At 55.9% G+C, this 25125-nt stretch overlaps 1 protein-coding gene across 4 annotated transcripts in view; it reads left to right on the top strand.

The window, feature by feature from the left end:
* Positions 1-23526, top strand: part of UNC5B (unc-5 netrin receptor B) — a 90139-nt gene extending 66613 nt beyond the window's left edge. For 2 of the 4 annotated variants that reach the window (XM_024253999.3, XM_054522503.2), the window contains 16 exons: positions 388-612; positions 5325-5468; positions 5928-6031; positions 7286-7466; positions 8210-8377; positions 9180-9344; positions 9570-9602; positions 11546-11740; positions 12063-12452; positions 13098-13185; positions 14038-14206; positions 14333-14566; positions 16452-16601; positions 17245-17409; positions 18586-18767; positions 19760-23526. In XM_024253999.3, the coding sequence (XP_024109767.2) occupies positions 388-612; positions 5325-5468; positions 5928-6031; positions 7286-7466; positions 8210-8377; positions 9180-9344; positions 9570-9602; positions 11546-11740; positions 12063-12452; positions 13098-13185; positions 14038-14206; positions 14333-14566; positions 16452-16601; positions 17245-17409; positions 18586-18767; positions 19760-19925 (2759 nt within the window). In that variant the 3' untranslated portion in view covers positions 19926-23526. Of the gene's footprint in view, positions 1-387; positions 613-5324; positions 5469-5927; positions 6032-7285; positions 7467-8209; positions 8378-9179; positions 9345-9569; positions 9603-11545; positions 11741-12062; positions 12453-13097; positions 13186-14037; positions 14207-14332; positions 14567-16451; positions 16602-17244; positions 17410-18585; positions 18768-19759 lie in introns of those variants that run through there. The other 2 variants (XM_054522504.2, XM_054522505.2) reach the window with 2 other exon arrangements.
* Positions 23527-25125: the final 1599 nt, after the last annotated feature.

The following is a 25125-nucleotide window of genomic DNA, read 5'->3' as shown; positions in this document are numbered from 1 at the left end:
GAGGAAATGGATAGAGGCCGGGCAGGGACAGTGGAGCAGACGCTGTTAGGGGGGCCCAAGGGGTGTCCTCACCCAGACAGATCGCCTCCCCTCCCGGGACCTCCCTGGCCGCTCTGTCTATAATGAAGTACAGTCACACAGCATCGCAGAGTGGGAACTGGATCTTTATAAATCCCAGCCTCTTAAAAGCAGGGCAAGATGGGAAACTGAGGCCGCAGGAGTGCCAGACTTGACCCCAGTTGCAGATTGCATCCCCAGCAGGGCTCTGGCTGCCCCACCTCTGCTTCCCTTGTCCTCTTCGTCTGCGGTGGGCTTCCGGGGTGGGCGAGGGGTGCCACAGGGCCCTCCCAGCACACAGCCTCATGGAGGTCTCCACTCACTCTGCAGGCACTGATTCTGGCAGCGAGGTGCTCCCCGACTCCTTCCCATCAGCACCGGCAGAGCCGCTGCCCTACTTCCTGCAGGAGCCACAGGACGCCTACATTGTGAAGAACAAGCCTGTGGAGCTCCGCTGCCGTGCCTTCCCCGCCACACAGATCTACTTCAAGTGCAACGGCGAGTGGGTCAGCCAGAACGACCACGTCACACAGGAAGGCCTGGATGAGGCCACCGGTGAGCCCGCCCCACTTGCCTGGGCACCCCAGGACACCCCAGGCCCAGAGGCACAGGCCTAGTTCCATGTGAGACTTCACACAGCCATGGTGCCCCCTGGTCCTCAGTTCCCCACCACCCACCCCGAGCTTCACCTTGGGTTAGCATTTCCCCAAGTGCTGGCCACGTGTCCCAGCCTGACTTTGGGACCATCCCCACTGCATTCGACAGCACCAAGTGCCCTGTGAGCCCTCACTCCCTTTTCCACTTTCTCTCCATCCTTCTGCTTCTGTTAGGGAGCAAGTTCCCGTCAGATGGGGGCTCTTGAGCCCTCCCAAACACCTGCTAATCTCCCTGTTTAACAAAGAAGGCAGGTCTCTGCCTCACAGCCCTGGCACCCCACGGCACCGACCCAGAATTCAATGCAATCGTTATTTTTACAGTTCCCTTCTGTTTGTGGAAAGTGATACTGGTTTCCATTCACAATAATGATAGGGCATTTCCTGTGTTGAAATAAATTGTTTTAGGTTAAAAAGAAAAAGTTGATAGTATTAAGTAAATAACCATCCAAGTGGTGCTGGGATGTAACCCAAATCTGGAGGGAATGAGGAGAGCAGCCGAAACTGGGAAACTTGAGGAAACGTGGGGTCCCTTCCTTCTCGGATATGTGGGGAGCCCTCTACTCCCAGAGGAGGAGGCAGAGCCCTGGGGCTCCCCACATCTCCCAGAACTGGGCCTGCCCCCAGGGTGCCCTCGAGTCTAAGTGAGGGGCTCTTGCTCACTTGTCACCAAGTCCCTGTTGATAGCGCAGGAGCCCTCGGGGTGAAAAGTCCTTCCTGGGGCTTAAGACAGGCAGGTGGGACCCCCCCTTCAGTCACCTGCCAGAGCCAGCCCACCCCAGACTCAGGGGGCTCCCCAGTAGCCTTCCTGGGTTTTGTTTTCTTTTTCCCGTCTCTTTCTGGATCCTTTTCTTTCTCCTTCTTCGGCTCTCTTTATTTCCCTGCCTCTCCCTGCTCATTTCTCTCTTTCTCTTTTCGCTATGTGCCTGTTTTGCTTCTTTCTTTTTCTCTCCATCCCCCTCTCTCTGTCTCACTCTCTGTCTCCTTGACATGCTGTCTCACTGTCCTTCTTTCCCCCTACTTTAGTTTCTGTTTTGTCATGTAAAGCTCACAGATTTCAGAACCAGTCAGGCTTAAAACCATACTCTAGAATGTACTCAAGGTCACTGAACCGTATGCTTACAAATGGTTAAAATGCTAAATTTTATAGAATGTGTATTTTACCACAATTTAAACATAATGTTAAACAATAGATTTGGAGTCCCATGCTCACCCAAAATATAAAAATGGAAAAAGGAATTTTTTTTTTTTTTTTTGGAGACAGAGTCTTGCTCTGCCACCCAGGCTAGAGTACAGTGGCGCGATCTCGGCTCACTGCAACCTCTGCCTCCCATGTTCAAGCAATTCTCCTACCTCAGCCTCCCAAGTAGCTGGGACTACAGGCGCGTGCCACCACGCCAGGCTAATTTTTTGTATTTTTAGTAAAGATGGGATTTCACCGTGTTAGCCAGGATGGTCTCAATCTCCTGACCTCGTGATCCCCCGCCTTGGCCTCCCAAAGTGCTGGGATTATAGGCGTTAGCCACCACACCCAGCCGGAAAAAGGAATTTTTAAGGGGAAACAAAACAACACATATTTGCCAGCTGCCCCCAGTCTTTGGCTGAGTGACCCTGGGGAAGTCACTCAATCTCTCTGAGCCCCAATTCTTCTCTTCGTAAACTGAGAAGTTAACTGAAGGTCCTGGTGAGGGTAGAGCCAGGTGGCGCACACATAGCACACAACAGCATGCCAGGGCCCAGCAGGCAGTCAATAAACACCTGCTTCCTCTGTCCTCTTTCTGGGCTTTCCTTGGCCTCTTTCTTTCAAACGGTCCTTACCTCTCTGCCCACTGAGCCCCTCTGGCCTGTATCAGAGGTCAGCCATCGGGGTCCAGGCAAGGCGAGGGAACAGTGTGCCTGCTGGGGCCCCTCACAGGCCGTTAGTATAGTAATAATAACCCTGTGATTATTACTAATAGTAACAGCATGGCTCTTACCAACCCTGCCACCAGGCACACAGGCCCTGCCAGCCCTAGAAATTGGGGCACTGTTGTCCCCATTAGCTGCAAATAATGGGCAGAGCTTCCTTGGCAGTGGTGGGGCCTGATTCCACTTCAGCCTCCTACTCTCTAGCCCTGGTCTGAGGCCTGAAAACACAGAAGAGGACAGCTGGGGGCCAGGAGAGGCAGAACAGCCCCCCACCAGCTTATGCCAGATCGGGGCAGGCAGCCCAACCCTGGGTGTCCTGGGCCAGGCATTGCCATGCTTGGGAGGGCAGTCTGATGCTGGGTCTCAAGCCTGGGAGACTGAAGGTCCCTGTCCTATGCTCCCTGCATCTCTGCTTGCTGGTGATCATGGACGAGGTGTCACGCCTCCTCCCTGGTGGTTGTTTCCTTCTGTCCAGCTATTGGTGCTGCTGAAACCTTCTTGCATGGATGAACCCCTTAAAAGGGCCCACTCTTACAGGTTCACAGTCTGGTAAGCAAGGGGCAGGGGCCCTGCTCCCTGGGTCATGCATCATTGACTGTGGAGCCAGCCTCCAGGCAGCCATGGCAGGCAGGCACTGTCACCCATCCCTGAAGCAGCCTCTTCCATGGATGGCATACCCCTAGCCACCTCCCATTTAGATCCTTGGCCATCAGGACGGGGCTGTCCCCCATCTGGACTCCCTGCACAAGGACCCCACCCTCCTCAACAATAGGAGAGTTACAGCAATGACTTCATCAGGAGAGGTCCAGAGAGGAGTTGTGGGGCCGGGCGCAGTGGCTCACGCCTGTAATCCCAGCACTTTGGGAGGCGGAGGCAGGCAGATCACGAGGTCAGGAGATCGAGACCATCCTGGCTAACACAGTGAAACCATGTCTTTACAAAAAATATTTAAAAAAATTAGCCAGGCGTGGTGGCAGGCGTCTGTAGTCCCAGCTACTCGGGAGGCTGAGGCAGGAGAATTGTGTGAACCCGGGAGGCGGAGGTTGCAGTGAGCTGAGATTGTGCCACTGCACTCCAGCCTGGGCGACAGAGCAAGACTCCATCTCAAAAAAAAAAAAAGAGAGGAGTTGTAGGTGAGGGGACCAAGCTCTAACCTGGGAAAGACACCAGGGAGCTGACCTCTGCTCTGCATCAGCTTGCTAGGGGACTTGGTGCCTGCCACCTACCCTCCCTGGGCCTCAGTTTCTTCAAAGGTAACAGAAGAAGCTGGTTGAGATCCAGATGACTTGCCAGAGTATATTTGTGTCCGGCCCGGGCTGGGCGCTGTGGCAGAGTAGTCACCATAACTTGTCTAGAGTTTATCTGGAGAGTTTACTATGATGAGGGATCTGAGGCTCAGAGAGACTGAGTAACTTCACAAAGGTCACCCAGCTGGGGTTTGAGGGTGGGGCCAGGACGCAAACCTGTCTAGCCATCCAACCCTGTCCTTACCCACCATGCCACCGATTGTGCGTACCTTAACAATCCATGATGCAATGAGAGGATGAGATAGGACACATCGTGGCAGGGAGGAGCAGCTTTAGAAATTCTGAGACACAAAGCAGTCAGGGAGGCTTCCTGGAGGAGGAAGAGGGCTCTGTAACCTTTGGGGAGGAACTTCAGATGAATGTCCCCATTCCTGGCAGGTTCCCCCCTTTCCTGAGGATGGAGGGCTTCGTTGAGGGATGGTTAACAGAAAACCGAGTGACCCCCTTGTGTAGGCTGGTAGGTCCTGTTATGTAGGGAGTTTCCCAGGCCCTGACCAGGGAGCCATTGAGAGATCGGGGCTCCCTGGGAGAGGGACTTCCTCAGCTCCAGGCCCACAGGGCCTGAGTAGTGACAACGGAGAGCAGGCATCCCACCTCTGCACATGCTGAGCCCCCTTTTTGTGCCAAGCCCTGGGCCACAGCAGCAAGCAGGACAAAGCCCCATCTTGTTCTCCTGCAGGAGACAGACATTTAACACACGAATGCGTCCATAAATAATCTGAGTTCAGCTAATGGTGGGTGCTGGGAGGAGACAAGGCTGGGTAGGGGAGTGACTGCTGCATAGACGAACTTCCGGGCACAGTGGTGGGAGTGCCGAGCAGTGCTGGGAGAGCTGTGGGGGAGGCGCAGGGTGGAGGGGGCTTTCCTCGGGAAGTGAGGCTGATCTGAAATCTGGCAGGGACTGGGAGGCCACCAGGCCCAGAGGAGACAGAAGAGTTCCAGGCAGGGGACTGGTGTGCAAGGGCCCTGTGGCTACAGAGCCAGGGAACATGACAGTCTGGAAGACACCTGGTGAGGCTGCAGTGGGGTGGGGATGGTGGGTGCACAGTGCAGCTCAGAGCCACTCCTGGGGATGACCCGCCTGCAGGCCACTGAGACCCCGCATGAAAGGTCTCATAACAGGGGGGAATGACACACCACTTGTGCATTTTGGAGATGACACTAGCTGCCAGGTAGAAGATGCACTGGAGGGGCAGAGGGCTTGTGTTAGCCACTGCAGTGTGCAGGTGAGTGGCCATGAAGCTTGGCCCAGGGTGGAGACAGGAGACAAGAGGAATGGAGGAAAAGGGGCACTTGGGCAAGAGAGCTAGCAGGACCCGAGGTGGAAGGCCGGGGGTGTCCTATGCCTCACATCCTTGCTTTGCCCCTGCCCCCTGACGGCTCTCTCTTCTCCTCCCAGGCCTGCGGGTGCGTGAGGTGCAGATCGAGGTGTCGCGGCAGCAGGTGGAGGAGCTCTTTGGGCTGGAGGATTACTGGTGCCAGTGCGTGGCCTGGAGCTCTGCAGGCACCACCAAGAGTCGCCGAGCCTACGTCCGCATCGCCTGTACGCCACCCTGACCCCCACCCCGTCCCTGCAGGAACTTTCCCCATCCCCGAGGATGCTGGAGAGGGAACTTCACATCTGTGGGGCCTCCTCCAGCATCCCTGGCTGAGGATGCCCACGGCAGAGACATCCCAGCACATGGATGCCAGCTCAGAGAGGGCTCCTAGACCCAGAACCTAGGCCTCTTTTCATCTACTTCTGTATAAAAGAAGCTGGCAGCTTCCTCCCCCATCCTGAGACACTATGTGCTTAGGATCCCAGAGTCAGGGAGGAAACCCTGTTCCCCCAAGTCTGCCTAGTGAGGCCCCTCCTTTGGAGAAGAGGAAATTTCCCAGGCAAAGGCCAGGTGGGCCCAACAGTTCCCTAGGTCTGCACTGCCACCCAGTGGCCACAGTGTAGCACATCAGGTTCTAATCCTGCCCGCACCTGACTGCCTTGGGACCCTCTCGCTTCTCCCAGACCTGCGCAAGAACTTCGATCAGGAGCCTCTGGGCAAGGAGGTGCCCCTGGACCATGAGGTTCTCCTGCAGTGCCGCCCGCCGGAGGGGGTGCCTGTGGCCGAGGTGAGCGGGGACGTAGGGACCACTGAGCACGGCCCTGTGGCCATGCCTGCAGAAGCCAGACAGGCATGGCGTTTACCACCAGCCATGGTGCTAGTCTCCCAGAGCCCTGCCCCTTTCACAGATGAGATCGAGGCTTCGGACAGAGAAGAGAACTGTTCCTCTGCAGAACACAGCAATGCCAGATCCCAGCTGGGTCTGCCACAGGCATAACCCCACGGGATGGGGTGGCTAAGGCAGAAATCCCCAGAACTCAGGGGCTCCTTAGGTAGACCTCCAGCTCAGTCTCTATCTCCTGCCCCACCCAGAACCCAAGGCCCCAGCTTTCTGGATGCGAAAGGATCCCATCATGCGTGTATGTGAGTGTGTTCTCCCCGACGAGCTGATCACCCCTTCCTGAAACCACAGTCTTTGGATTGCTGTCCTCTCTCGCCATCCTTACCTCTGTTCCAGACATACTCCCTGCACTGGTGGTCCAGGGATTAGAGCTGCATCTCAGCTTTGCCCAGCGGAGTGGCCGGCTGGGGCAGTCAGGACCCTGACTTCCAGCCTGGGATCAGCCCTCTCTGATCCCAAAACTGTGCACTCATCACTCAGCCTTTCCCAGCCCAAACCCTCCTCTGCGTAGTGGGCTCAGACAAACACCCCTGGCCCATATATGCTAGGCACTTAGCACGCTGGTCTCTGCAACAACCCTGCAAAGTGGATGTTACTATTCCATCCTACAGCAGGGAAGCAGGGCTGGGAGGGGCCCAGTGGCCACCTAGGGTGAGGCAGCTGGTGAGTGGCAGAGCTGGGGTTTGGACCCAGGTCTGCCAGACCCGGGGACCTTCTTCCTATCACCTCCCAGGCTTTTCATCCTGGCTAGCAGAGCTGGGAGGAGTTAATGATGAAGACAGACACTCCTGGCTAGCGCTTATTTAGTTAGCTTAACTCAGCTTCCTCTGAGCACTGTTCTCAGCACCTTACACATGCTAACTGATGTAATCCTCGCAATGGATCCCTCTGGGGTAGGTGCTATTCAGTTCCATCTTGCAGTTGATGAAATTGAGTCCCTGAGTGGTAAGTCCCCTCCCAAGACCACCCAGCTGGCAAATGGTGCTCTTAACCCCAGAGCTGTACAGTCTCCAGTGCTATAGTCCCACCGAGGCCCGCCTCACTGCCACGACCATGCCGTGGACCCAGGTAGAACTGCCCTTCTGTTTATGATCAAACCTGCCCTGGGCCCTCACTGCCCCCTCACCCCCACTCTTGCAGGTGGAATGGCTCAAGAATGAGGATGTCATCGACCCCACCCAGGACACTAACTTCCTGCTCACCATCGACCACAACCTCATCATCCGCCAGGCCCGCCTGTTGGACACTGCCAACTATACCTGCGTGGCCAAGAACATCGTGGCCAAACGCCGGAGCACCACTGCCACCGTCATCGTCTACGGTGCGGGCCTCTCGGAGTGGGAGGGGCAGACACGGCCAAGGGAGGGAGGAGAGAGCCTGGGGGTAGGGGGGCCCCCTGGATTGGTAGGGAGGATGCAGCCCAGAGAGGGGAAGTGAATTGACCAAGATCACAACACAGCAGAATTCATGGCCAAGTTGGACATTCCTGGATTCCCAGCCAGGACCACTCCCCAGTTCTCAAGATGCCTTGCTTAACTCTGAAGGAGAAGACCCAATTCTCTCCAAGTCTGGGGGCTGAGGCAGGGCCCAGTCAGTATGTCCAGAAGGCTGTTGTCCTGGTAGAGTTAAGGACCAATGCCCAGGCTTGTGAGCTATTCCCTGCTGCCCCCTTGGGCCCTATGGGTGGGAGGAGTGGAGTCACAGCTGAGGTGACTTTACAGAGTTTTAGAAAGAACCCTGTGCTAGGTTCCAGCTGCAGGCAGTCCCAGGCCCCCATCACTCCCGGGGTGACCCTGGGGAAGTGGCAGCCCTTGCTGGACCTTCTTTGCCATCTTACAATGAGGTGGGGCATAGATAGTGACTTCCCGGGTCCCCTCTGGTGCTGACGGTTGCAGCCCAGCTCTATCTGCCACTTCTGAGTCCCTCACACTGTAGTTTGCAAAAGGGGTCTCACCAGGAAGGCCAGCCTTCAGCAGAGGGGCCTCCTCAGGGTGAGGGATGGGTTTGGGGGAGGGCAGAGGGTTCCAGAGCCAGGCCAGCCAGGTGACAGCTGCCGCCTTGCAGTGAACGGCGGCTGGTCCAGCTGGGCAGAGTGGTCGCCCTGCTCCAACCGCTGTGGCCGAGGCTGGCAGAAGCGCACCCGGACCTGCACCAACCCCGCCCCACTCAACGGAGGGGCCTTCTGCGAGGGCCAGGCATTCCAGAAGACCGCCTGCACCACCATCTGCCCAGGTAAGGAGCCTTGTCCATGTCCAGCCCCACCCTGAACCTTGTCCCACCTCCTGTATTGTGTGCCAGAGCCAGGACAGCCATTCTCTCCCCAGCATGGGGAGCAGAAGGTGCTTGTCCCGAGCCCACAGCCGGCTGCCCAGGCTGACTAGATGCTCTGATCTCTGACTTCTTATTCTGCCCTGGGCTGCTGGTGAGATGGAGGCAGAGGCTTTGAGGGGTAGCCCCTTCTCCCTGACCCTCTAGCCTGGGCTCTTCTGCCCTCTAAGCTGAGGGTTCTCGGTGTCAGCGTGTCAGCCCCAGGCCAAGGTTTCAGAGCTACCCAGCCTCAGGGACAGCCTCTTGACCCTAACTGTTAAGACACACCGTGGCCACAGACCCTATTCGTACTGACAGTCCTCCTATTCCTCTCATCCTCTGTGCAGCCCCTCTGCTCCCCTGCCCCCGCACATGTGCTGTGTTCTCTCCCTTGGGTTGTATGTTTGTGCCTACACTGTTTTTCTTTACCCTGGTTTTGTGTCTGTGTGTGTAAATCGTTCACTGGGCTATATCGTGTTGATGACCTTATGCATCTATCTGTACCCTCTTTGTCCACCTGCTGGGTGCATCTGGCTGTTCATTGGCATGGGGCTATGTGGATATCATGTGGATTTCTCTGTGTGGCACACATGTGTCCTGGGTTCCTCATTTCCTTCCATGGTGTGTATGCATGCATGTGTGTTAGCGCATTGCTGTGTTCTGCACGCGTAACTGTGTGTGCACATGTCTCTGTGTGCACATGCTCCTGTATACCATGCTCTTACAGTCGATGGGGCATGGACGGAGTGGAGCAAGTGGTCAGCCTGCAGCACTGAGTGTGCCCACTGGCGTAGCCGCGAGTGCATGGCGCCCCCACCCCAGAACGGAGGCCGTGACTGCAGCGGGACGCTGCTCGACTCTAAGAACTGCACAGATGGGCTGTGCATGCAAAGTGAGTCACAGGGAAGGCGGGGCCCTGCGGGTGGGGAATCTGGAGCCATGTAAGGGTCCCCCAAACCCGGACCCACGCTTCAGTGCCTGGCCTGCAGCGCGGCAGTCCTCAGGGCCTCTGTCCCCCTACCACATCCGTCATCTCATCTCATCCTTCCCATTGCCTTGTCTGCCACCCTTTCCCTGTCACCTATGTCATTGTGTTTCCCTTTATTTCCCTTGACAGATAAGAAAACTCTAAGCGACCCCAACAGCCACCGTAAGTCCCATTTCATGGCTGTCCTCTTTCCTCTGGGAGATCCCTGGTTCTCTTTGGCTGACTTTTTTCGGGATCAGGGTGCAGGGCAGGGAGAGCTGAAGGTGTCTACCCACCCCCCACGGGATCATCTGCACCTGACACTGCATGTGTCTGCATCTCCATCACCGGCAGACAGGCAAACCCTTGGCTGACAGAAAACAAAGGCCGTAGGACACCCTACTGAGCCTCCTCTCATAAGAGGGGAAACTGAGTCTCAGAGAGAAGAAGGGACTTGGCCAGAGACACAGGCAAGAAATAGCAGAGCCAAGATTTGAACCCAAATATTTTTATAGCCAAAGCTGGTGTTCTTAACCATATGCCCTTGGCCCTCCTCTCTGGGCCAAGGCCGGGACATCACCACTCCAGTCCCCCCTCATGCCCCTTGCTGTACCTCTCTGCCCCAGCAGCTGGGCCAAGCCTCCCAAATTGTCACTGATGCCTGCTGCCCTGTGTGAGCTCTGGAGGGCTCACCCTTCAGCCCCAGAGGCTGCGCCACCACTGCAATCATATCAGAGCAGCAAAGCCACTTGAGCAGATTGGCCCATGGTAATTAAACCACAATTTCCAGTTAGTTCTGGAATCATAAAATCAGTGAGGCCCTCAGCCGAGCTCACTGGGGGTCGGGCTGGGGATGATTCAAGTGTAAATCATCAGGCAAGTGGCCTCAGTGTTAGTGAGGGCATTAGGAGGCAGAGCCAAGCTGGGGGAACCATTTCTCTGCTGAACCAGAAGCCCAGCCCTGAGGGGTCCTCTGGGGAGCCCAAGAGTGAGGGCTGCTGAGGAGAGATACAGGGGGACAGAAGTCGGAAGTGGGCAGACATCCAGGGCTGGGAGCCATGCCCTGCCTTGCTGAAAGCCTCAGGCTGACCCCAAGTGCAGAGTGTGGAGGACTCCAGGCAGAGGAAGCAGGCCTACTTCTCTGAGGGCCCCCCAGGGAGGGAGCGCGTGGACAGGTGCTTCCTGGAGCTCCCAAAGGAAGCAAGGGGAAGAGCAGCCATCTTGGCCGCCGTTTTTGCTCTCCCTGAGCTGCCCAGTGTGGAAGCCACCAGCCACATTCAGCTGTTTAAACTTATATTTAGCTTAATTAAAATTAAATAAATTTTTAAATTCAGTTCCTCAGTGGTACTGGCCACATTTGAGTTGTTCAGGAGCCATATGTGACTAGTGGCTGCATACGGGACAGTGCAGACGTAGGATATTCCACCACTGTAGAAAGCTCCACCAGACAGCCCTACTTCACACCCTGCTACTTTGACCTTGAGGCTTCCCGCCTGGCCATGTTTGCCTGGGGGAGGAAAGTGTAGCCATGGGTTGCCTCCCTGGGCCCATCCTTCGTCCCACATGCTCACCTCTTCTCCACCGCATTGCTGTGCATCTCATTCCACTTCTTCAGCTCTCCGTCCCTCCACTTCCCACCCTCAGAGCATGGAATGGAAGAAGAGTTCAGAACAGCTACTTACAAAGATAACAGAGCCAGAAGAGCTTATCTACATACAAAGATAACAGAGCCAGGGCCTTTGGTCCTATGGAAATTGCTACAGACGCAGAGGTTTCAGCCCCAGCACTCATAGGGCAAATTATGTAGCCCCAGTGACTCTGAGCCACAGACCCTGTCTCATCAGCAGCGAGCAATGAGTTAACACATGGCATGAACATGTTTGTTCTTTTGTTTCTCATGCCACAACTAGGAGGGCAGTAAGGCAGGGACTTCGAGCCCATTTTACCAATAGAGAGGTTCAAAGCTAGCCCGAGGTTGCCAGCCTGCGTAGGCAGGGATCAGACTGGAACTCAGCACCGCGCCGGTTGGCCCTGGGCCCTGCCCTTTCCAGGGACCCAGGGCCTCCCTGATTCCCTCAGGGCCTGGTCTCTGTGCTGCCCCTCATGTGGTCCTCCTGTCCCCGCAGTGCTGGAGGCCTCAGGGGATGCGGCGCTGTACGCGGGGCTCGTGGTGGCCATCTTCGTGGTCGTGGCAATCCTCATGGCGGTGGGGGTGGTGGTGTACCGCCGCAACTGCCGTGACTTCGACACAGACATCACTGACTCATCTGCTGCCCTGACTGGTGGTTTCCACCCCGTCAACTTTAAGACGGCGAGGCCCAGTAAGAATCCGAGGATGTCTGGGGTGGTTGGCAGAGGCAGGACACCCAGAGGGCTCTGGTGGTACCCAGACCAGAGCCAGGCTCCTGACTCCCTCCCAGGCTTTTTCCAGAGTTTGCTCTAGAGATAACTATGTGGATGGGTATGGATTAGAGAACTACAGAGAAGGAAGGGAGTGACCCAGGCTGTGGGATTCCCAAAGCTTCCTGCAGCTGGCAGCAATTGGGCCTTTCACAGCTGGACATTTGGGTGGGATTTTGCAGTGGGAGCTGGGCCAGTGAGCTGAGGCACAGCTGGGTCTGACTATAGCCCCCACTTCTGCAGGCAACCCCCAGCTCCTACACCCCTCTGTGCCTCCTGACCTGACAGCCAGCGCCGGCATCTACCGCGGACCTGTGTATGCCCTGCAGGACTCCACCGACAAGATCCCCATGACCAATTCTCCTCTGCTGGACCCCTTACCCAGCCTTAAGGTCAAGGTCTACAGCTCCAGCACCACGGGCTCTGGGCCAGGCCTGGCAGATGGAGCTGACCTGCTGGGGGTCTTGCCGCCTGGCACATACCCTAGCGATTTCGCCCAGGACACCCACTTCCTGCACCTGCGCAGTGCCAGCCTTGGCTCCCAGCAGCTCTTGGGCCTGCCCCGAGACCCAGGGAGCAGCGTCAGCGGCACCTTTGGCTGCCTGGGTGGGAGGCTTAGCATCCCCGGCACAGGTGAGCTCCTGCCCTGCTTGTGCTTCAGCCTGGCCTTAGCACCTCCTCTGTGGACTGCCCCAACACCCATCCAGCAGAAGATAGGGCTGCTCTAATCCCATCTCACAGATGGGGAAAGGGAGGCCTGGAGGCAGGAAGTGAGTATAAAATCGAGAGGTCTGACTAGAAAAGCTAGGCTTCAAGCCTGCCTATGCCCTCACTAGGGCAGAGGAACCTTGGGCCAGCCACCTTCTAAGCTTCAGTGTCTCTGTTGCGTGAGAGAGAATAGTCCTACGTAGTTCAGCAGACCTGCAAAGTACTGTCCTAGAACTAGCAGCAGAGGGGCAGGGGCGCCCATTTTAGTTTGTAAAGCCAGCAATTAACAGCTTCACAGCATCATATACTCAGCTAGGAGTAGAGCTGGCACTTGGACCTCCAGACCCCATAGCAATGTCAGAGACCCCTATCTTCCTAGACAAGCCAGCACTGGTCAGTGGCCTGGCCTCTGCTTGCATCCAGTCCCCAGACCCTCTCTTCCACCCCTGGCTGGGGACTACCTGGAGCTCAGGAGATATCTTTCTCTCCCAGCCCCAAGCTGGGGCCAACTTCCCAAACCCTTGTTCTGCTAAGCTCCTGGACTCGCTGCTGACCTCCCTCTCCCACTAGGGGTCAGCTTGCTGGTGCCCAATGGAGCCATTCCCCAGGGCAAGTTCTACGAGATGTATCTACTCATCAACAAGGCAGAAAGTACCCTGTGAGTAGAGCCCCAGCCCCTGCTCCTTTTTCTTCCTCCCATCCCTTGCTGCCTGCCCACACGTGGCTCCCCTTCTAAGCCTGATGCCAAGACCAAACAGTCTTCCAAGGAAAGCATTAATCTCACTGTGTCCATATTTAAAACTTGCAGAACCAACACTGTAAATTGTAAAACTCAAAGGCAGTTGACAAGCTGGCTACAAGTATGACAAAGGGCTGAATATCCTTACTATGTAAAGAGATTTTGTAGATCAATAACAAAAAGTAAACTTCTCACTGTGAAAATGGGCAAAGGATATGAACACGTGATTCACACACACTCTCTCACAAACACACTGGCCAGCAGGTTATGAGAAAATGTTTAGTCTAATTTGCAGGCAGAGAAAACTAATGAAAACAACCATAAGGTATACTGGGATTTTTAAATTATTATTATTAAGGAATTTGCAAGGACCTTTTCCCAAATGATAATACCCTCTTGCTGGCAACGGGGTGGGAACATGGCCTTCTGTGGCACGTAGCCGGGAGTATAGATTGGAACCAGCTCTCTGGAGGACACTTTAGCGTGACCTGTTGAAAACCTTCCAAGATTACACAACCTTGGAAAATTTAAGCCAGGAATTTTGAGCTATGATAATGTTGCAGTGGAATAGCAAAAATCTGGAAACAATCTCAAGGTTCATGCCATTTTCTTTGCCTCGTTTGCCCCCATGACCTCTGGGAATGCAGAGCCCTGAGTGGCAAAGAGCTGCCCTCCACCTCCCGGGCCCTGGGCAGACTTGGGAGCCCAGCAGGAGCCTGCACCTTTGCTGAGCTCTTCACTGCCTCTCTCCTACCCTGTGTCCTTCCCCAGCCCGCTTTCAGAAGGGACCCAGACAGTATTGAGCCCCTCAGTGACCTGTGGACCCACAGGCCTCCTGCTGTGCCGCCCCGTCATCCTCACCCTGCCCCACTGTGCCGAAGTCAGTGCCCGTGACTGGATCTTTCAGCTCAAGACCCAGGCCCACCAGGGCCACTGGGAGGTGAGGAGCCAGGGTGAAGGCTGGCCCAGCTCTCCCAACCTGCCCAGGGAGGCAAAAGAAAGCCCTTTTCCTCTGGCCCAGCCTGAATAACTGTGACCACTACCCCACCCTTGCTGTCCCCTACAGGAGGTGGTGACGCTGGATGAGGAGACCCTGAACACACCCTGCTACTGCCAGCTGGAGCCCAGGGCCTGCCACATCCTGCTGGACCAGCTGGGCACCTACGTGTTCACGGGCGAGTCCTATTCCCGCTCAGCAGTCAAGCGGCTCCAGCTGGCCGTCTTCGCCCCCGCCCTCTGCACCTCCCTGGAGTACAGCCTCCGGGTCTACTGCCTGGAGGACACGCCTGTAGCACTGAAGGTAGGGCCAGCTGCAGGTGCCCACACAGCCCTGGCCGGCCAGCTGCATGATCCCTGCCAGAATCCCCCTCCCCAGGCTCATGGGCCCTCCCAGGAACCCCTCCCCGCCACCAGCCTTATTAGGTCCCGCATGCGGCCCTCACACATGAAACAGCCTTGGGCACAAGGCCTGCCTCACCAAGATCCAGGTTAGAGGTGGGAGGCAGACCAGGGATCCCTGAAGGCTCTGATGGGGTCTGCCCCAGGACTGAGGGAGCATCTGACTGGGAGGGGCTTGGGCTGGTGGGGAGGGTCTCTGAGAAGGCTGACATGTAGGAGTTTCAGCAGAAAGGAGTGAAGGGCATTCCAGACCGACAGAAATGACTGCGTTTCATAGGCGTTTCAGCATGACCGACTAAAAGGCATAGGGAACGTGTGAATGTGAGGGCGGGCGAGATGAGCAGGGCTCAGCTTCCCAGGAGCCTCAGGGCCCGTGCCAAGGAATTTGGAATCTATCCGGCAGGAAGGGGAATGGACCTGGTAGACACTGTTCACAGATGCTCTTTAGAAAGCCCCTGTAGCTATACTCGGGTGGGTAGATGAGAGGTGGAGAGGCCTGTTGGGAAGCTGGGGCTGGACCCTGGGCCACAGGGAATGGCAGCAGCCAGGAGAGGCAGGGCTGGATGCTGCGTGTGCTCAGTCAAATGGACAGAACCAGTGACTGATGGGATGGGCAGGGGGAGGGGGAAGTTAAGGCTGACAGCCAGGCTCCTAGCATATGCAGAAGGATGGAGAGCGGTGCCCCAAGTAGGGGCCCCAAGGAAGGGTCATGCAGATGAGGGGTGGTTGGGACAGGAGGGAGGGAAGGGGAGGGGAGGGTCTTTTAGCACCTAGAGCCTGATGATGGCAGGTATGGAGCCCTGTGTTAGCACCACTGTCCCCTGCCAGCCTCAGAGCCCTTGTGCATTCCCCCAAGTGCTCCTCTCATTCTCAGGAGCTCAGGCTCCTCCTGATGTAACCCTGGAAGTGTAGAGACACTTGGCCGTGTGTGAGCCCCTTCCCCTCCCTCCTCCCATCTGCCCTCTCAGTGCCTCATGGTCCTTTCCCATGGCATGCACCTTCTATTCCTGCTCCCTGGCCCCGTCCAGCTCCTTCATCTCCCAGGCTCATGGGACTTGTCCCAAAGCCCACGCTGCAGACAACATAGGTGAAAGGCCCATGGGAGAAGGAGTGTCCCCTGCTGGGAGGACCCTGGCTTGAGATGCCAGTGGCCCTGCGATGGGTGGGAGGTGCCTGGGAAGTGCTCCTGCAGCTGGATCTCTTGGTCCTGGGGCATTGGCTAATGGCCAGCTTTGGCCAGAGAGTGGTATAGAAATCAAGAGAGAAGTTACCAGGTTTGGGCCTGATGGCATTCTTTGTTTATTCAACCCTCCATCCATTATCCATCCATCTGTCCATCTGCTCATCCACCCATCTGTCTTTCTGTTCATCTGACCATATACCCATTCAGTCAGCAGCCCATCTGTTTACCCAGTCATTGCTCGTCTATCCATTCATTTATCTTTTCTTCCATCTTTCCATTCATACACCCATCCTTGTATATCCATCTGTATATTCATCTGTCTATCTTTCTAGCCATCAATCCGTTTATCCATCCATCTGTCCATTTATTAGTTCCTCTAGCCATACGGTCATCTATAGATTCATTCATCTAGTCATCTTTCCCACTGTCTGTCTATCCATCCGTCATCCATTCATCTTCTCACATCATAAGCCCTCTGTGAGCTCTTGCAAATGCTCAGCCATGCACTCAGATGGGCCCCTGCCCCCTGCCCCTCAGAGTGCCGCAGAAGAGGCCCATTGGCCAAGTGTGATGGGTTCCCCTTCCCCATGCCCTTGGCCCACAGGAGGTGCTGGAGCTGGAGCGGACTCTGGGCGGCTACTTGGTGGAGGAGCCGAAACCCCTAATGTTCAAGGATAGTTACCACAACCTGCGCCTCTCCCTCCATGACCTCCCCCATGCCCATTGGAGGAGCAAGCTGCTGGCCAAATACCAGGTGAGGGCTGGGCTGATGGCTGGGAGGGGCACCACTTAAGGGCTGCCCGGGAAGCCCAGCTCCCTCCTGGGCCCTGCCTCCTGGCTGTGTCCTGTGGCCTTACCCCTCCCTGGGTCTCTCACTGTCTCTGTCTCCTCCCACCCCAGTCTCTAGGCTCCCAGCCATCCCCAGGCACATCCCCAAATTCAGGGCAGTCGGCAGCCACATGCACACTTCTGCCCTGTCACACCCTCACACGCAGAGACGCCTATGCCCTTCATCCTCACAGAGGCTCCACACCCTTCAGGGCATGCCCTCCTGGCAGACTGTCCATCTCAGCTCTGACAGCCACAGCCCGCTGCCCACCCAGCAGCACCTGAGACCACAAGGCCCCCTAGCCCCTGAGACCACAAGGCCACCTAGCCCCTGACACACACACACCTGTGCCTTTCCCTCCCCCACCTACCCAACCTCAGCTCTCCCTTCTGGAACTGAGGGCCTGACACCAACTCTGCTGACTAGCTTAGGGCACTTGACCCCTCCCCATCTGGGTGGAGAGGCCTGAACTGCCCCCCGAAGCTCCCAACCCTCCCTGAGCCTCCATTTCCATGAGGACAGGGCAGGCTGGCCTCGCCTGCCTGGTCCTGACCCCCTCCTCCTGCAGGAGATCCCCTTCTATCACATTTGGAGTGGCAGCCAGAAGGCCCTCCACTGCACTTTCACCCTGGAGAGGCACAGCTTGGCCTCCACAGAGCTCATCTGCAAGATCTGCGTGCGGCAAGTGGAAGGGGAGGGCCAGATATTCCAGCTGCACACCACTCTGGCGGAGGTGAGGGAAGTGGGGGCCACATATTCCAGCTGCACACCACACTGGCAGAGGTGAGGGAAGGGTGGCCAGATAGTCCAGCTGCATACTACGCTGGTGGAGGTGAGGGAAGAGTGGCCAGATATTCCAGCTGCAAACCACTCTGGTGCAGGTGAGGGAAGGAGGTGGCTAGATATTCCGGCTACATACCACACTGGTGGAGGTGAGGGAAGGGCGGCCAGATATTCCAGCTGCACACCACGCTGGTGGAGGTGAGGGAAGGATGGCCAGATATTCCGGCTGCACGCCATGCTGGTGGAGGTGAGGGAAGGACGGCCAGATATTCCAGCTGCACACCACGCTGGTGGAGGTGAGGGCCAGAGGACACCTCTAGGGTTTGGGGCTGGGCTGCAGCACACAGACCCCTGTAGTTCCCTCTCACCTCCCAAGTCTGAGTGGGGATTTGGTCATGTTTTTCTAACAAGCATCATTTATTGATTGAGTGCCATTCACATGCTTGGCATATACCAGAAAACTTACATGATCTCACTAAATCTTCACAAGCACCGGGGGATGCATGACAGATATGATCCCCACCTGGGAGGTGAGAAAGTAGGTTTTAGGAAGGGCAAGGATTTGCACACAGTACACCAATTGCAAGACTGGATTCGAACCCAGGTTGATGCAAGGACCAGGCCTATGGTTTTCAACCGTTAAAAATCCGGAATGAGATTTAAAAACCCAGGCCACCCAGGGTGACAACACTGGATCCTCCTCTTGGGGCATTGTAAAGAGCACTGGATACAGGTCTGGACCCAGGTCTGCCACTAACTTGGCATGTGGCCATGAGCAAGCCACTCCCCTTTTCTAGACTTCACTTTCCACCTGTACAAGTGGGTGCAAGTGGATTAGACTGTGGCTGGGGCTCCTTGGGGCTTCCTAACCATGAGGCTGCATCTGCATTTGCCTGGGGCCTTAGGTAAGCATGGTGCACCCCCTGAGGCCTGAAGGGTGGCCATGCAGGCCTTGCCCTTGGGAACCGACCCTTCAAGAGAGAAGCCCCTGCCTGAACAGTGGGAGTCTGTCCAGAGGAGGTGGGAGTGACTCAAGGCTCAATGAGCTCACAGTCCATGAGGAGGGAGGCTGGAGGGCAGATGCCCAGCTCTGTGCCCCTCTCACTCTTGGCCCCTGCCGTTGCAGACACCTGCTGGCTCCCTGGACACTCTCTGCTCTGCCCCTGGCAGCACCATCACCACCCAGTTGGGACCTTATGCCTTCAAGATCCCGCTGTCCATCCGCCAGAAGATATGCAACAGCCTAGATGCCCCCAACTCACGGGGCAATGACTGGCGGATGTTGGCGCAGAAGCTCTCTATGGACCGGTGAGTATCCCAAACCACAGCCCATCCCCATCTGCCTTCGTCCTCAAGGTCTCACAGTGGCAGGCAGGGCAGGCAGCCTGACAGCCAAGACCATCTCCCAGACCAGCTGCCCTTTTTTGCCACCATTTGTGGCAAATCAGGAACTCAGGATTGGATATGCAAAGTTCAAGAATCCTGCTCTCTTAAGGAGCATCATGCTCAGAGCACTGGTCCTCGAGCCAGGCAGACTCTCAGACCCTGCTCTTTTCCCGTTGTGTGGGGATAATGCTCCACCTGCCCATCTCACAGAACAGCAGGAGACTCAAAGCCAGGGCATCAGCTTGGTGCCATCATTGTCAGCACCTGGTATCTAGGACAGAGAATGTGCTCCGGAGATGCTTGCTGACTGACCAAGATACACTTTGGTGTCAAAACTCCTTTGGAGAACTTCAAATGCTGGATAAATATAAGGCCAGTGATAATAAATATTATACTTATTGAAAGATGTGTAATAAACCTGCATTGAGCAGATACTTTAGATAAGACATTTTACTAGAAATGAATAGGACTTACAAAGACGGCTAAGGCTTTGTTCCTCCTATCAGGGGAGTTCATGGGAGCAGCAGGGATCACAGGTGGGAGGAATGACCACATGCTAGACGTGGTCATTCTCTCTTGGGGCCAGTGTCTTTCAGTGATAATAACGATGATGATGAACAAGATGGTTACATGCTAGAGACAACGCTAGACCCTTACTTTATATGATCTTGGATCTTGCTGAGAGGTAACTGGCATTGTTCCCATTTTAGAGACAAGGAGACTGAGATTCTGAGCCATAGGTTCTGACTTGCCGAGAGCCACACAGACTGCAGCACAGTAGCTGGAATTCAGACCCAGGACAGTGGGACACCAAAGCTCACAGCCTTCCCACTTCCTCTTGTGCCCCTTCACCCCCAGGCTCCAGGGAGGGGCTAAGTGCTTGGGAACCTCAGTGCCCTCCTTCCCTCTGCCAGGTACCTGAATTACTTTGCCACCAAAGCGAGCCCCACGGGTGTGATCCTGGACCTCTGGGAAGCTCTGCAGCAGGATGATGGGGACCTCAACAGCCTGGCGAGTGCCTTGGAGGAGATGGGCAAGAGTGAGATGCTGGTGGCTGTGGCCACCGACGGGGACTGCTGAGCCTCCTGGGACAGCGGGCTGGCAGGGACTGGCAGGAGGCAGGTGCAGGGAAGCCTGGGGCAGCCTCCTGATGGGGATGTTTGGCCTCTGCTTCCTCCCAGTTCACAGCCAGAGTTGCCTCTCCTCCTCCTCTTCCCCAACCCCCAGACCACGACCAGCCTTAGAAAATCCATGTACTCTGTTGTTAGAGGGCCCAGAGTTCCTTCTCCACCCCCACTCTCTCTCTCTTGGCCTGAGATCTCTGTGCGGGAACCAAGATGGGGCTGAAGCCTCTGGAGGCAGTTGGTTGGGGGCGGGCAGGCAGGAGGCCCTCCCTCCACCCCCCCACCCCCACCCTCAGCCCGGCAACTTCTGGGTTCCATGGGTTTTAGTTCCGTTCTTCGTTTTCTTCCTCCGTTATTGATTTCTCCTTTCTCCCTAAGCCCCCTTCTGCTTCCACACCCTTTTCCTCTTTGAAGAGTCAAGTACAATTCAGACAAACTGCTTTCTCCTGTCCAAAAGCAAAAAGGCAAAGGAAAGAAAGAAAGCTTCAGACCGCTAGTAAGGCTCAAAGAAGAAGAAAAACACCAAAACCACAAGGGAAAAGAAAAACCCAGTTTCTTAGGAAACGCAAACGATTTATTATCCAGATTATTTGGATAAGTCCTTTTTAAGAAAAAAAAAAAAAAAGAAAATGAAAAACAACACAAAAAAAATAGAAAACTCTTTTCTTGAGTGTGGATGAGAATGGGCACGCTCACACTTCTGGCCAGGAGTGAATGTGCCTGTGTGTGTGTGTGTGTGTGTGTGTGTGTGTGTGTGTACATGTACGCGTGTGCATTGAGGAGAGAGAGACTGAACAGAGAGTACTTTGCTGCTAACGAATCCATCTTGGACTAAATTCTGACAAGGCCTCAGTTTCCCCAGTTGTGCAGGGAGTAGGTCAGACAGGGTTTTCACTGTCTAGATTTAGCTGGTTAGATTTTCCTCTAAAATCTTAAGCAGATGCTGAATCCATAAAGCCAAGGAGTGCTAAGGGCTGGAGTGGGTGGGCCCTCCCTCCCACAGCCCCAGGGAGATACGTCTGGACTCCTGGGAATCTGGATTAAGAAAGTTGGGATGAAAGAGGAGGACTGCTCAGGCCAGCTGTGAGCCAGGGAGAATGTTCCAGTCTGGTTTTGGTCTGGTAGCTCCTAGAAAGGGATGTGGTCCAGAAGTGGGACTCAAACAGAGAGATGAAGTAGGGGAGGGGAGTCCTCCACGGGCGTCTCTCCCCTGGGGGCTGGATAGCTTTACCCTAGGGTGGGGCCAGCCCTGACACCCTCATCCCCTCCTCGGCCCAGCAGCCTCTAGAGCAGCGTGATGCTCTCTTGATGGCCAGGAATCCAGAATCTGCCCTTCCCCAACCTTAGTTTCTCCTTCCGTAAAGCAGAGTGATGGCTGAGAAGTCCTCTCTAGCTGCAGAAGCCTGAGCTTCCCAGTGTCAGTCAGCTCTGCAACGTGGGAGGCTTGGAGGCAGGTGGCCTGGCTGTGCTTTGCATGCCCAGGAGTGGAGAAGGAGGCTGAGAAGCTGGTTTCCCAGCTCTGATCTCCACAGGCACCTCCTATAACCCTCCTCTCACCCACCCCGCTACGGTCTGGGAGATCTGAAATAACCTTTCCCAGTGGGTGGGGTTGCCAGGGTTGAGGGGACAGCACACACCACCCCCACCCAACCTGTTCCAGGGGCCCTGCATGGCACAGGATGAGTCCCTGCCCTGTGCAGCTGCCTGGCAGTGGCTGGGACAAGGATCTTGCAGCCAGCACAGAGGCCTCATCAAAGACCTCTCCCTCTTGGCACTCCAGGCAAGGCAGGTGCCAGCTTCCCCAACACCTCCAGGCAGTGACCCTAGGGCATGCCCCAGCAGGCCTCTGAGCAGCCACTGGGACCTGTCTCAGCACATCCTGGTCTTTGAAAGTCTGGTATCCTGAGAGGAGGGCAGGTTTTAGGGCCGCAGTTCCAGCCAGCGTCCCCAGCCTGGCTTCCCTGCCATGGACTCAGTAGCTCATGGGGCTTCTTACCACCCACCAGCCCTGCTGGGGTGCGGCCTGGCTGTGGGCAGAGGAGGACTTGCCTGGAGATTTAAGAGAAGATTCCTTCTACCAGGGCTGCTGAGGGGCCAGGCCTGCATCAGGGGCTGGGCCCTGGCTGGGCCCGGAGGCTGAGACTAAGGCTGTTGACCCTGATGCCTCCATGTGGATGCTGCCTTGGACAAAGGCAGTGAGCCTCCCCTGCCAAAGTGCCCATCCCATGGGCTCGGCCTCACTGGTCACTGTTAGCCCATGAACACGTGTGGCCCTCGGTCACATGGCTTTGAGGGCAGTCTGACTAGGCTAGACCACACGTGCCGTGACAGGGGGTGCCATTCCCCTCGCAGGCTCTAATGTGCCCACATGCAGCCTGGCAGTCCAAAGACCAAGAATCAAGTTGCAAATCTGCCGTTAAACTGCTCTGCGACTTCAGGCATATCACTGCCTTCTCTGGGCTTCAGTGTCCTTTTCATACCTAGACGGCTGCGGTCTGAGGCTCTTTGGGTTCAGACACACTGTTCTAGGCTTCTGTAGGGGACCTTGTGATCTGCTATGCCCCTCCTCCCTGTTCTTTGCTGTCCTCCCTGCCCCACCCTCAGAAGCTGCTTGCTCTGCCCCCAGGGCAGGAGCTTGACAGATGAGGTGCAGCCAGCCACCCAGGTGCCATTGCCAGTCTGACCTCCGGAAATGTGCTCCATGTCCTAGAGCACAGACCCATTGGCTGGAGCCTCCTGGGAGGGTTCAAACCGTCCAGCTCTATGAGAAATGCCCAGAAAGGCTTTGCCGACTCCATCCGTGTGTGGAGGCTGCCTGCCTCCGGGGTGGGATGGGTGGTTTCTCCTCCAATTCAGACCCAAGAGGTAGCCCCAGAGGGCATGTACCTGGTGGGAAGCAGCTCAGGTACCCTTGGGGGTTGCAGGGCCCTTATGCAGGTGTTTCTATCTCTCTCCTCTCTGGAGTGCGTGTGTGTGTGCGCGTGTGCGTGCCTGTGCTTTTCTCTGCGGGCACATCAGGATGCCCCTCGGAGAACACGTGCACGTGTCCCCACCTGAGCAAGCGTGTGTGTGTGCTCCTGCGTCCCAGGTTTGGACGTCTGGAGTTTGGTGTGCCTGTCTTCTGCCCTCCCTGAGCCCACAGGGTCAGTCAATGTATCTTCTATGTGCCTCTCCCTCTGCCTTCTCACAGTGCCCCCGGCTCCAGAGCTCATGGATAGGGGTTCTCCTGAGGGTGCAGGGGATCCTCCTCATCTCCTGGACCCTCCAGGGCACTCTGGTCCCTATTCCCCAGCTCCTAGGCAGCTGAGCTGGGTCCCTTAGGGGAGGTGACCAGGAGCTTCGGTGCAGGGAGCTCTTGGTGGGGCAAAGGGCTGGACCCCTGCCAGGTCTGTGGACATGGTTGTATGCCCGGGAGAGGGGGGTGCAGGGCCCCAGGGATGGCCCCCAACCCCACCTCTGTTTATTCTGTAAACTACAACCTATAAATAACCTTTAGCATTCCTATTGTAACAAAATTAATTTTTATGAAATAAATTATATTTCCTAGTCTAATAAAATCCGGGTTGCATTTGGCTGTCTTCCTGTTGGTAATTGGGAATGACTCCGTTGCTCTTCTCAAAATTCCATGGAAGGTGGAGGTGTCACTGTCAGTTCAGAGCTATCTGACCCCCAGGAGATGAGCAAGCCCAACTGCCTCATTTTATAGAAGGGAAAACTGGCTCAGAGAGGGGTAAGGACTTCCCTAGAGTCACACAGCAAGGAGGAGCCCATGGTCCATCTGGATCCCGGTCCTTGTGCGTCCGGATCTGTTCAGGAGTTTGTCGTGTGAGTCTGCCAGGGGCTAGGTAATGGGTGAGAGGGATGACACAGAGATGAAGCCCCAGCATCCCTGTCCATCTCTGAGGAGTTCAGAAGGGGGTATCCCCAAGGGTGCTGAGGCTGTGAGGTCAGTTCAGAAACCTCACCTAGGATATATGACTATTGTGCGGGCTGAAAGGGAGTAATGGTCAGGTTGGGATCATATGACTCCGCCCCAGGCTGCCAGGCATGGTTGGGCAGGTGACGCACTGGGCAAGAGTACCATATCTGAAGGGGAGGGTGGCTCCATTCCCATGTATGTTGTAGATTTGTGTATTTGCTGAGATATTTCCAGCAGATGGCAGTAAAGGGTCTTGTGCTAATAAAAGCAGTACCTTGCTATTGAGGAGAGGGTGCCTTGTTCTCATGTGCACAGACATGCTGTAAGAAGACTGGCAAGGGTCCCATTTCAGCCGGTCCCCTCTGCCCTGTGGACCTCAAGTCTTTCCCTTTATGAGTTGAGTCTGGCCTGAGAATTTCCCAGCATGGATTGCCTGCTCCATGAGTAGATTCTGTGGTGTCTTAAGTTTGGGGTGAGAGCAGCCTCTGGCCCCATCTTGGACAGTCATGTTGCCCAATCAGCATGTTAAAGGCTCTGAAAAGCCCTGCAGGAAGCAGCTGGTCTCCTCATATTAACACAGACATCCTGGATAGATTTGGCCTTGGAACTTGTTTTCACAGCCTGACTATGTGGTGCCTGTAGGCCCTGCCAGCCCTGACTTTCTGGGACCTGTGGCTCCGGGTTCTATGTGGCTGTATCACCTAGCTGTCCTCCTGGGAATGGGGAGCACCTGTGGGCTGAGTCTGAGACTGAAAGTTACCAAGACAAGAGAAAACCCACGTCTGTCCTCTGGCGGAGGACGTGGGGCAGGCAGGGCACAATGGCACCCACCTGCACGCAGACCCCCAGACTCAGATCATCATCTTTCCCTGGGGACCCAGAAGACCTGGAGCAATCACATTCAGCATGACCTTCCTAGCAGAGATGATTTGGGGGTAAGGATTTATAAGGGAGAAGAAGAGGAAAGGGACAGCTTCATGAGGATGGGGGGTGAAGGGAGGGATACAGGGGGCGGGCAACAGCCCAGCTAAGGGGTGGGCAGAGCCAGGCGTGGGGCAGCTATTTCATGCAAGTAGCCCCTACAAGCAGGTAGACGGTCTGGGGTCCCCCAGGAGTCAAGGCGACCCATTTAAACTTCATTCTCTACCTGCCACTCTCCCTTGGAATCTCAACTAAAATCAGATTGGGCAGCAGGTGGGGTGCAAAGAGTTCTGGTCCTGAAGGTAGGGGTCCTGGG

This window comes from Pongo abelii, chromosome 8 (assembly GCF_028885655.2).
Source record: "Pongo abelii isolate AG06213 chromosome 8, NHGRI_mPonAbe1-v2.0_pri, whole genome shotgun sequence".
NCBI lineage: Eukaryota > Metazoa > Chordata > Mammalia > Primates > Hominidae > Pongo > Pongo abelii.
Note: the sequence above shows the minus strand (reverse complement) of the source record. Positions and strands in the feature narration are given on the sequence as shown.